This window comes from Columba livia, chromosome 6 (genome assembly GCF_036013475.1).
Source record: "Columba livia isolate bColLiv1 breed racing homer chromosome 6, bColLiv1.pat.W.v2, whole genome shotgun sequence".
Taxonomy (NCBI): domain Eukaryota; kingdom Metazoa; phylum Chordata; class Aves; order Columbiformes; family Columbidae; genus Columba; species Columba livia.
The window spans coordinates 23230442-23243438 of record NC_088607.1 but is presented as its reverse complement, the minus strand read 5'-3'; the positions used below and the strand labels follow the sequence as shown (position 1 = coordinate 23243438).

At 36.1% G+C, this 12997-nt stretch overlaps 1 protein-coding gene across 6 annotated transcripts in view; it reads right to left on the bottom strand.

Annotated features, from left to right (window-relative positions):
• The window catches only part of ADK (adenosine kinase), a 288751-nt gene that overhangs the window by 194052 nt on the left and 81702 nt on the right, over positions 1 to 12997 (bottom strand). For all 6 annotated transcript variants that reach the window (XM_065067582.1, XM_065067581.1, XM_065067580.1 and 3 more), the window contains one exon: positions 11715 to 11793. In XM_065067582.1, the coding sequence (XP_064923654.1) occupies positions 11715 to 11793 (79 nt within the window). The remainder of the gene's footprint in view (positions 1 to 11714; positions 11794 to 12997) is intronic.

Here is a 12997-nt window from a genome sequence, read left to right as displayed (position 1 = left end):
TCGCTGTTTTGATCAATCACATCCAGTGTAGTCTTGACTCGTACACAAAGTATATTACAAACTTGAACAATAACAACATTAAAAATTTATGCCAACTATTTTCCTTCTTGGTTTAATAATAATGTACCGTAGACTATGGAGTTAATCTACAGCCAAGCAGCATTTCTTCCATACAAGGTGCATGAAAAAGGCAGAAAATCCCAACTCATCTCAGAGTCCAAGAAAGTTCTGGAACATTGCCATAAAAATTATTTATGAACAAAGAGTATGAGACCACTATGATTTCAGGTTGTATTTTTAAAAGAAAGACTAACCAGCTTGATTTATCCTACAGCACAATTCTACCACTAGAATGACAGTGAAAGAAAGACTTGCTACTTATGGTTTACAAGTATATCTCAATGCATTGATGCTACTGTTGATAGAAAAAGATTAAATAATTTTCTTGAATTAATTTATTTGTCAGACTCTAACATCACAAAGAAACTTAGTATCATTGGGTGCAGTCATCTCACTTTACTAGGATATCTAAACTTAACTCTCCTTGTACAGGTTAGTATGCCATTTAAAGTATATCTTTTATTAGTATTCAGTTCTAAAATGTCAGCCTCTAATTCCTAAAGATGTCTTAGTAAATCAGAGCGATCTCATTAGAAAAACTGAAAATTTAAAAATGTGTATGTAGAAGCAAACAAGTTTACTTAACTCATTTTCTTTCCTAGGATAAATCTATACTAACTTGGGGAAAAGAAAAAAAAAAAAAGGCAAAAATACTTGAAACGTTGTTCAGTTAGTCCCAACACCATGTCTTGTGTAAGGGTGGGGGAAGAGTCTGCGGTAGATGCTGTGAAAAGCTAGGGAATGCATGCATAATCTAGCTATTACACATACAGCACCCCTCCTTCACTCACAAGTGAAAAACATCCCAGAGTTAAAAGCAGAACACAAGCACAGCATTTGAAGTGAATACAAACCTGTCAACTTTCACTGTTTCAACCTTACTCGCTACAACATGACAAGAAACTCAGTAGAGCTGTTGCATATGTGTTTGTACTTTAACTAATTCAGAGTATACAAGAGGCACATTTTTCCTTTAAGGTCTTGCAACTGTTTTGAACACAACCTCAGCAATATGGGGTCAATATTCTGGTAAATATTCTCCTACAGGTGTTTAAGATTATAATCCAACTAAATACTATATTGCAGCAAGAATAATCCAATCATGAAACTCAACACGTATCAATGAGTTGAAATTCTAGAAAGTTCTTTTTTAAAAGACTGGACATACATACCAGTAATACCTACAGGTCAACTCTAATGGGTCAGGGTGTAAGTCAACTACTGATGGAGTAGTCCTAGGATAAAACTTCCTTATTGGGAGTTCACTGTATCATCCCATATCTTTTCTTTGAAAGGACAGCACACAATGCCAGGCACTGCAAGGCCAGTGAAACACTGTCTGCTGATGTGATTGGTAAGGCAATCCTAGTGTTTCTTTGAAACTATGCTCAGGGGCCTGAAAAAAAGGCACTACTGTACCTCCTGATAAACCAGTCAAATTAACCATCCTTATCTCTTTGCATTCTTAAAAGGACCAGGTAAATTCCTATATTAAATTTCTATTCTGATAACCACTATCATCTCCATCATACACATAAGAGAAAGTTATACTCATTTACTATATGCCTACAATGCAAGTTAGCAGCAAAGTCAAATTCAGAACTCAGAAGTACTAAATGAGACATATATGCACTTGTATTGAGCACAAGTTATTGAAAGACATAAAATAATAGGTTTAGACAACAAACCTATGAATATATCTAATAAATGTGCAAGGAAGTTACACTGATATATTTAAACTTTCTATGGAAAGTGCTAGGTATCCAAGAATATTATAAAACCTGCATAGAGTTCTTGGCTAACAGCAAGATTTTCTGTATCCTTATTTTGGGGGCAGGGAATAAAAAAACAGGTACACTTTCAACAGCAAGTGTTCTAGAGATGTGCAAGAAAACCCTGTAACTTGGCATTTCAGATTTCCAGGGCAATTAACTCCCCTCTGTATCACATCACTTAACATTAATTAATTGCTAAAGATGTAGTTATGTAACTTACTGAGCTGCTAAGGATAAAACAGCTCCTGAGCTCCCAAGACTCGAGTGGCATGCCAAATTAATCAGCGAAGCACAGGGATTTACCCTCTCTTCTGAGATTGCCAAATCAAGCAGTCATTCTCCTTTCCGTGTCAACTAATGGGAACAAGTCAAGTAACCGCCAGTCAACTACTAGAGTGCCGTCAGCCACTGCTGCATGGACAGCCTCATGGAGTGCAAGGTTCTGACCAAGTCCCACTGTCACTCCATGTACAAAAATATGGGAGAGCTCATAGTGTGGCACACTTGGAACCAGGTACGCTAGATGTGGTTCACTGATACTTCCAGCTGTTTATTTCTTCAGGATAAATCCCACCCTGTGCCAATTATTGTGTTACCTAGAAACATCTTTATTTTCAGGATAAGCATAAATTAGGGAACGTCCTAATTAAACTCGCTCTCATATATAGCATGGCTTACAAATTAGAGGTGGCATTGGCTCACGGCAAGAAAAAATACCAAAAATCAATGAAGTTTGAGTCCACTCACTCAGCTAGACATTAGCTTAGAGACAGAGCCCAAATTTGTTCATTGCTTTTCAAAAGACTGGCAAATCTGTACAATTCCAGAACATAGTGCAAGCATAGTTTAACAGGTATAGAAACTAAGTCAAGCAGCAGGCAGCTGAACTGCGCTCCCAGGAAGAGCCAACTGCTACCATTTATATAGTGCCTTCTGATTCCATGTGGGTGAGTGATGTTTGATGACTCTGGAATATGGAAACAGTTTCTAATCATTTAAATAAATTACAATTTTGGATGGATGAACAGGGTCTGCATATGCCTTCTGAAGCTCACTCAAACAAGGTTTTATCTGAATGGATTTAGGGGGAATGAGATCATACAGTTATTTTTACTGTTTTTCTAAAGTGATTTCAGACATGACATATTTCATACACATACTTCCCACAATCCTATTGAAGTTGCTGGCCAGGGACAAGACCTGAAGAAATATGTGGTTGTGATTCTGTTGCATCAAACGGGGAAGTCTATGTGACCAGCAGCCGCCACTCCTATCCATGCCCAAGCGATGCACATAAGGACATTTGTCTTGCAATGTTTAACAGTTACCATCTGTCTCATAACAAAGTCTGTTGTAGACTGATAGTAGTGTAACTGACACTGCTTCATTTTCAAGAGGACAAATTTAGGGCCCTGGCATTGTAGAATCTAAAAAAATAAAAAGCCAAAGGTTCTTTGGTTTCATTTTCTAACCATCTTGGTATTTGTTGAAACTATTTTCCCAGGGAGTTCTATGCAATTATGCCTAATATGTAGCCAGTACCAGTGTGAAGAATAAAGCCTTGCAATCAGTATCCATGAAAAGTTAAGTTCTCTGTCACACTGCTGCATATCTGACTTGCAACATCTGACCCGTAACCATACAAAAAAAAAAAAAGGATGGGCTTCCATCACAAGCACATAAAAGCATAACAAGTACACAGAGCTTTGTAACCTGGGTGAAATTTACTCAAAATTTTGCAGAGTTTGCCATAATGATAAAGTAGTTTTGTTTTGCTTTTTTTAACTGTTCCAGTTAGCTCAGAATAAAGTTTTGATATTGCTTTTAGGTACAACAGAGTAAAAGGTCTAGAAATATTCTCTAAGGCTTCAAAAAAATTCTAGGTAGCTCTCAAATATTACAGAATTTCTCTGATATCTGTACCCATCAGCTTAGGCATTACACCAGTTTCCCAAGCTGCAAGCTATAACTCTGAAAAGGAAATGCTATCCGTTCTGTCAGAAGCACAGACACATCACTGCTGTTTGACATCAGCTAATCTGGAAAAGCACATGAATGATAAGAGTGCCCTTGAGAGAATACATAACTTGGGAAATTGATGTCACTGATATGTGGCACTGTCCACTGTGACTGCAATAGTGGGAAGAACCATTGTATTTCCAGAGACTATTAAACAACCATATTTGCCAGCACCGAGGTATGTTTTGTTATTCATTCACCAAGAACGAGTCTCACTCAGGAGTATCAGCCACGGCACTGACGATAGATGCTTAAGAGATTCAGTTTACTGACTAGCGGCATATAAACTTTAGCAAGGTATGAACAAGAAAAATTTAGCTATAAGTCCTAACTCTTTCTCGATTCTATAATGTTCTACGTTATACAGGTTTGAGCAGCAGGTACGTGCACTTACAGGACAGCACAGGGTGCTGGCACTGTCACTGACAGGAGACTGTGCTGGTGGAATGTTACACGGGGATAGCATGGCAGAAACATGGGGGAGCTGGCACAGGAGAAAAGAGATGCCTTGAGATTGTGTTCTGGCAGAGCAGGTGAGGCTGTACCCCTACGTTTATTAAAACATACCGAACAGAAAATTGTTTAGAGAGCTTTTTCATACTTTTTTTTGAAAGCTGGATTGAACTATTAAAAATATTGGAAACGTATGTTTGCTGGGGCCATCAAGCCCATCTGAATAGGTGGACGTAATGAAGCTGTTTGAGAAATACTGAGCATAAGAGGCCAAAACCAGCTCCAAGGAATTTAAGATTCTGACCAAATGGTTCAAAAAGCACAGACCTACTTTTCTTGAAAAATCAACTGACCCATTTCCTTTTGATCAACAGCAAGATACAGAGCTAAACATTCTCCGTTTCCTCTGTAGGAGGAAAGGATTGCTTAGGGGACTTCCTCGCACATGGGAGCACTGTCTCAAACAGTTTTTGGAGAAAGGTATTTGTGGCATAAGTGAATTTAAGTATACAACAAGCAGAGCAGGAACATTTCTAGTTGATGGCAAGATGGATTCCATAAAACAATGACAAGTCTTGAAAAGTTGCATCAACACCAAAAATTTGAGAGCATGCTTGGGGTGACCTCCCTGATAACTTTTCCATCACCTCTCTCGTAGTTATGCGTATTCAATGCACTTGGAGGCCAGCTCTCAGCCAAACCTTTCCTCCTGCTATGCCTCAGTCTAACCAATTGTATAGAAGTAATCCAGACATTTCCACAAGTGAGGAAAATATTAAATTCATTACAGTTATATGCCTATTGGTACAGAATGGTAGGAAAGTGAGGAGGAAAATCACTAAATGGCTGAACGCTGAAGAACTAACGTGTGATGGACTTTATAGATTACATACAATGAGTAAAGTTTGGCCAAGGGTACTACTTCGTAGATACATACAAATTTAATTTTAAAAGCATGGAACCAGTTGAAATTAGCTCCTTATAAGTTTACAGGATTACAGCTTATATTCTTTAAAAAAATGAAGTTCTGCCTGCAAGTATCTTTCATACATAGATATGTAATTTTACAGACTGTTTTTGGATTAAGCATGATAAGATGAAGTAGAGAAATACGTTTCAAATAAAGCCAAGGTTTGGCTAATTACATAACAAATAGTAAAAATTTATTATAAAAGACATCTAAGCCTCCAGCACATATTGCTTTTTATAAAAAAACATGGATCTGTTCATTTTTCAAAATGAAATTCTCAAACTCGTGGGTTTATTAGAATGCTAAAAAGCACTATCACTTCAGATTAACAGAACAAGTTGTTAGTCATTGAAGAATAAAAATCAGGATGAAGTTACAAGACCTTGAAACTGGGAAATTGTCATACTTCCCTGGTGTACAGAAGATGGGACACAAATGCTTCACATAATTTAGCATCATATTATTCTCTTAGTGTCATCTCTCACTTAAAAGTCATTCCAATCAACACATTATTAAGAGTAAATAAACACACACTCTAGTTTAAAACCAAGCTCCTTTTAAGTATCTAACAACAGTATGTAGGCTTTTTGCATAAAAGTTGCACAATCACAAAAAAACCCCAAAGCTTCTTATTATATAGCAAGAGGTGGTGCAGAAAAAAACAGTCATTACCATTTTCTGAGGTGTCTATTATAAAAACATTATTGTTAAGTCCCAAGAGTATCTATATGAAAGCTTTGTGAGAATTGTAACTTATGTTTTTCTTTTATCTGCCAGTCCTACAAATTCAACTTGAAATGTGTCAAGCCATGTTCTTCCAAGTTCACATGGCATCACTAGTAAGAAATGAAAATTTCACACTTCTTCTAAGTATGAAAAAACAGAAGAATACAGCATAGTCTAACTGCTAAGTTAGACCCACAGCAATAGCAGAATTGTTAGAATGAAAATGATCTAATAAGAAAATGAGCATAGACTAAAAGCACCAGTTCTGAGGATGAAGAATGTGGCATTCTTTATATACACTTCCACAAAAATGAGAATGTGCTGTTTGTTGCCAAGGTTTAAAATCCAAGTTATAAAATTCTATCAAGTTAGACCTGAAATCCAGCACTTGAGTTAGAAAGATAAAACTTCAAAGACTACTTCTTGTCATTCTAACATCAGCACTCCAAAGTCAAAATAAACACTGATAAGAATCACAAAAATATGGCCTGGTCAGCAACAATCGCCCTGTCTTGCAAGCTGTTTAGATACTTTAAAGTCACAGCCCTATTAAAAGATTCACTTTTTCCTTTCAGAAAAATGTCGCTAGACAGACAAAGTCTTAATTAAAATTACAGAAGGAAGCTGAGAAGTAGTAAAATACTGTCTTCACAAATCTGAATTTAGTTTGTTGGCAGAACTCTAAAACAATACATTATTTATGAACTGCATGCAGTTACATGTATGCATCTTTTATAGATTCAATATAATGGATCCAATCATTTGGAGGGATTGCAAGAGCTCAGATGAAAGCAAGATGTCACATATCATATTAGATATAAAGCCAAAATCTAATGAGACAAGTAAAGGTCAGAGCAGCACACTGCAGTTTCAATTCAATACCCCCACTCTCCCTCCTGTTCGTAAGCATGCAGCATAACTTCAACTTTAAACACAAAGCAAAACTAGAAGTTAGCCTAAAAGGACAATACCAATGCCAAATTCACTAAAGTAAACAGGGAAGTCAAACTTCAGTTTCTATTCCACAAACTAAATCATTACAATTCAGTTCATCATCTCTAGTCCTTCTTTTTCAAATTTGGGTGACTGACGCCTCATTAATTACTGCTTGATCCAGTAAAGTTTGAAGTTATTAACACTCCCTACTGGTGGGTTAATAAAAAAATCCCAACAACTGTCTCTAATAGTATCGCAGCACCTCTAGAAGTGCATTACTTGCACTTTTACTGGGAATCGGGATTCCAGCTGATTTCTGTATTGTACTGCACTTCCCCTCTCCCCATTCTTTATGGCCTGTTTTCCTGCTCAGTACTAAGTCTTAAATGAAAACATTTGTTTCAGTAAGACTTTTCCTTAAGACCTTAGAAGTAACTTAGTATGTTCTAGTTAGCCATCTTTTGTCTTCCAGGTGAAAAAGTCTACACGCAAGAAAGATGAGAGCAGACAAGGAAAAGCAGACTGGTGAGGAAGAAACAAGGATGAGACAGTGAAGGATGCAGAATGAGAGCAATACTGAGATTTTTATTCTGTTTTTCTCTTTCCAGATTACTTATTTTCTACCCTCTCAGCTTTGTGTTTTCCCTCACCTGTTTTTCTGTCTGCACTTCCTTCAATTTTCTGTCAGTATTCCTCTCCTAATATGAATTAATATTTCCAAGACATAATTTGCTGTTAATTTAAAATCATTAAGGAATATTGATTGAATATTTCAATCACTTTCCCTCCCCCCGTCCTCATCCTTAATGTGAGTTAGGTCAAGTCAAAATCATTTAGACTTCCTCACTCTTTTCAAGAGCAGTGTATGTTCTAACATCTTGCATATCCTAGAGAACTTCAACATAAACATCCCATCTCAGTGGCTTCAGTACTGCTTCTCATTATTTTTATATTGCTCTTGGTACTCCCTCTCACCACTTCAAGGTATTTTAAAAAAAATATTACTGTACTTACGAAAACACTTACACAATATATATTTGGAAATTAAGAATGCGGTATTTTCAGGCTTCTGCCCGTTAATCATTTATCTTCCATCCTCTCAATTTTTATTCCAGCTTGCTGTATTTCTTATGCAACAGAATATGTTTTCATTTGCTCTTTCCTTTCCTTTTACAGAGCTTTCTCTTTAATATATATTGACTCTGCTTCCTCATTTCATTTTGCAAAAGTCTGTCTTCTCCACCGTACATTAGAAGCATTTATTAAAAGAACCAAACAAATCCTTTCTGATATCCCTGTTACATGCAGATCTTTTTCTGACCCTGCTGAGATCCCCTGTCCACTAACGCCCACTCTGGGCAGTCAAAATTTGGCATTCCATTCTCACAGTCCCCTCCAAGCACCGCTCAGTCCTGCAGCCTGCCACGCACTCCACTTCTGCTCTGCTGCAAGACAACAGTGAAAAAATACCAAGATACCCTTGAGTAACTTACCAGCAAAGTTTTTCCTTCAAAGCTGCACTTCAAATCTTTCATTTCTGTTAACATACCAGAAAAGAAATAAATCTAATTCTACACCTCACAGCTTGACTGCAATTCTGGTTAATTCCTTGTAAACTTCTAAAGTCTTCATTTCCATTACAGCTGATGATGCTTTACATTTTAGTTTAAAACCCCACGATTTAAGCTTCATTTTCTTCCCAGTTTTCTTCATAATTCAGAGCTTCTTCCTACCGCCTCTTTCTGTGATTACCATCTCAAATTTCTCATACATGACAAAGTATTTTTAAGACTATATTTTTTTCCTCTCTCCCCTTTCTTTTTTCTGTTTTTTTTTTAAAAGTTGGCTTATCCTTTTCGGGAACAGAAATACAGTCTTTCTCGAGTAAATCTCACTATCTTTACAGATACGAAAGAAATACCAAAATAGATGAGCACATATAACAGAAGTGATCATTGCCATACACCATGTAAGCAAGCATATGACAGTTTCATTTTTCCTTTTTAAACACATTTTGCCTTTGGGTTTTTTTTTTTTCCCAACATAGTATTGCTTTTTTGATCATTAAAGAAGCAGATTATTTGAAACAATTCAATGACCCTATTTATGTGTTACTTCTTAAATACTTCTGGCTTTTATTCCAATAAACTTATTAATAGCTCTCCAATTTTCCTGCTACACTTCTGGCTAACACACTCTTCCCACTCAGAAATGAACTTCTAGAAAAACAATTGCCAGACTTGAGGCCATTTGTTCACTCCCAGCCCTTCTCCTCAGGCAGTTGCCTTCCACAGCAGTCATGCTTCAAGGATGCTTTTCTCTAACATGCCACTACTTCTCACCAACTTCTAAACAGCTGAAACAAACTCTTTTAGTATTTATCTCCCAGGTTTTAGCATACTTTTTCAAGCTTTTCCCATAAAGTAACACAAGTTGAGAAATTCATAAGAGCTATATTCTTAGGATTTCTTCCCCACACATCATCATACCCATTTAGAGTGTGACCACCTTAGAGCCCTGAACTAATTTATTGGTCCCTTATTTCTCAACAACCTGTCAGGCATCCTGAATCAGCCTTTGCTTTCACCCATTAGTTTCAACAAATAAATATATATTTAAGTTATCCAGATCTAAGATTACTTACACACTTATTCTCTCCAATATGCCAATGAATACTGCTGAAAAAACTATACCAGAATTTCTAGTTTAATTTTTTATTTACATTTAAACTGTTTTTTCTATCATCACTTTTTTTTCTGCTGCTAAATCTTACAGAGCAACAGCTTTTTTCAAGATTTCCAGAATTCTCTTTTCTCTCTCCCCCTCTCAGCCTCCCATCCCTCTTTGTAAAGCCTCTTAGTGATTTTATATTATTCATGCACAACTGTTTGAAGTTGTAATCTTATTTGAAACAAAACCTAGGAGATGACAACCCTTCTGGAGACAAATACAATTCCAGATGGCAACTGGAAATGAATGAGAATCTCAACTCAGAGCCAAGGTAAAGGGAAAAGTTTACAGACAAAACCCGATCACTGTAAGAAGGGAGCATGGACATAGAAATTCCTACTTTTAATTTATTTAAATTTCCTCTTTTTCATTGACTCTATATAGGTTCTGTGTTCTTCATAGTATAATTATTGAACAGCACCTGGACTGATAGATTAAAAGGCAGTTAAGTATGAGACTAATAAACTAGCTGATGTCAAATAGGTCACTGCAAGGACAAATGGAAATAAAATCCTGGGCTCCTAGAACACTTCAAAGTTTGGAAACTCTGAGTCTACCATATGCACTTGCTTTTAAACCTCCTCAATCTAAATGTACGAATAGAAGCAGAATTTCATGCCTCTGAAGTAATAAACAGTTGCAGAACTCCCTCCAAAAAGTTGACCTCGAATCAGCTGTCATGGAAGAGATCAACAGCATTCCACCTCCACACCATCCCCATAGGTCAAGCAACAGTCATACTGACATAGAACTAATCCAATAACTTGAGCTCTCCTGATGAAAAGTTTTTTAAAGTATCAGAAGCAAAAAAATGGCTTAACCACATAGTATATATATAAAAAAAAAAGCTCTGAGAGCTCTCTGTATGTAAAAAACAAAACCAAAACAAAACCATTTCAGAATTACAATGCTCCATACAATAAAACACATACAACTTAGGTTTCTCTCTGTTGTGAAATATTTCCATCATGAATATTTTCAAGAAATTTTGGCTTAAGAAAATGAAAACCTTAGTAAAGAAGCAGCAACTATTTTGTACAAAGGAGCAGCAACTATTACTCTAATGAATCCTTCCTTTTACTGGCAGGGGCAACCTTTGTTAAACTAGAAGTTAATTTCTTCCAAATGTGCATTTAAAGGTATCTGGCAGTAAGTTTTAATTATCATATATATGAAGTCTGGAAGTTAGTGAGTCAGGATCATTAATGAAAAGGTTATAAATACAGTCTGCATATTTTTATTTATAGGATTTGTTCATCTATCACAATCTAAAAATATATGTACAGGTACATGCTTAAGACTATTGTGACAAAAGGCATACTTTAGTTAGAGAAAAGCTAGTATACCTGAAACCAAATTCATCATTACTGTTCTTCATCATACCGATAGCCAGAAAAATTATCCTTGTATAAAACAAGTTTTACATTTCAGTGTTTTATGGACAAACTTTCAAGTTCTTACAGAAGAAATGTAGTTAGAATCACAGGACAATTCAAGCTAGAAGGGACCACTGCAAGCCTCTAGTCCAACCCACCACTCGAAGCAGAGCCAACCTCAAATTTAGACCTGGTTGCCCAACTCATCCTAGTAAGTTATAAAAATCTCCAAAGCAAAGAGATTCAACAACAACTCTGTTTATCCATTCTGATTTTTGTTCTCCTTTTTGGAAGATGACTAATGGCAGCTAAAGTCTTTGTCCTTGACTCTTATCCTTCCACTGTACACCTTTGACAAGAGCCTTAAAATGCTCTCTTCCACTCTCAGGTACATAGCCATCTAACTATAACCGTAACGGAAAGTGTGTGAAAAGGGTACAGAGCACAACTACAAAATAAATCATGTCGAAAAATACAAGCATAGTCTGAGCAAGAGAATCACAAGCATCCACTCAGTAGTGCTCATGATAAACACAGACAATACAGAGCACCAAGCTGATTCAAACTCAACACTTGAAGCTATTAATAATTCTTTAAAGAAGAACAAACCTGGGCGACTTTAACGGAATTTTGAGTAGAACCACCAGCATGATATTCTACTTTGAACTTTTTCACAAGTTCTTCAAATCTGTTAAAAAAAGGTGGAGAAAAAAAAAAGTTAAATGCTACAATTTTTGTTTGTTTTCAAAAGAAGGCATGAAGATTAGAAGTAGATGACATCATGTTATTTGAAAACAAGAAATTCAGATACATTATTATAGCTATTACATATGGTGCAAGCTGGAAACATCTATTTAGATTTTCTTCAAATTACAAGCAGTGTGACATCACCTTGAGTCCTTTAGCTTTAAGTTACAAGTGGAGCAAATATCTGAAAAAGCATTATCTGAAGCAAAAGCTTGATTGCAATAAACTGTTAGATTGATAAAACACATGTTGAAGAAAAAAAAATATATAAATAAAGACATTTAGATACTTATTCTACCTCATGACAGACAGAAATGGAATGTAAAACTGAATGAGAAGACAGAGATCTAGTGTCTATTTCAAAATTAAGTTGACCCAAACAACAGTGCTATGTTTTAAGTTTTTATATGAAGTAGTACATTTGGACAGGTGAGTCAGTTTTATGAACAAATCTATGAGTATATGAGAAAATTTGATAACAGAAAAGCCAAGTGTCTCCAGATAAGCTTTCAAATCCTTCAAGTCATACTACTATGAAAATATGGTATTCTCTGGGAACATTCAGAAGTGTAATATCAGGTTTGAATGTTAAAACAAAACTTTAATCTTTTAATGGAAACACCAACCCTCATATTTCAGATTGAACTTTAGTAATGAGACTCAAATAGAGTTCTACAAGACACTCTTGTCTAGGGTACTCTCTGCATCTCTGATGACAGTACACCACAGCTTAAGAAACAGCCTTCTCCTCTCTTGTCACAGGCTGTAGAGAAGGGAAGTATCACAGAAAAGGAAACTTATATGAGCGAGTTATAGAGACTGCAGGGAGGCTGTGCACAAATACTGTCTCATGCCTTAAAGTTCTACATACACTTCAAAATGAGTGGATTAAACAGCAGGATTAACAACCTGAGAAGAGAGACTCAGAACGAAGTACTCCTGCAGGCAAATTAAAATGTTTACCGTAAAATTTGTTTGCACATTTGAGGTTCAAAATGACCTTGAGGTCAACACTAATTAATAGCATAGGTTTGCCCTTAAAGTGTATTAACTTTAGATGTTTACTTTTAACAAATGAAGCTTGCCAAGTTAGATGTATTTAAACATATTTTATTGTATTCACCTTTAGCATCTTTCAACACAGT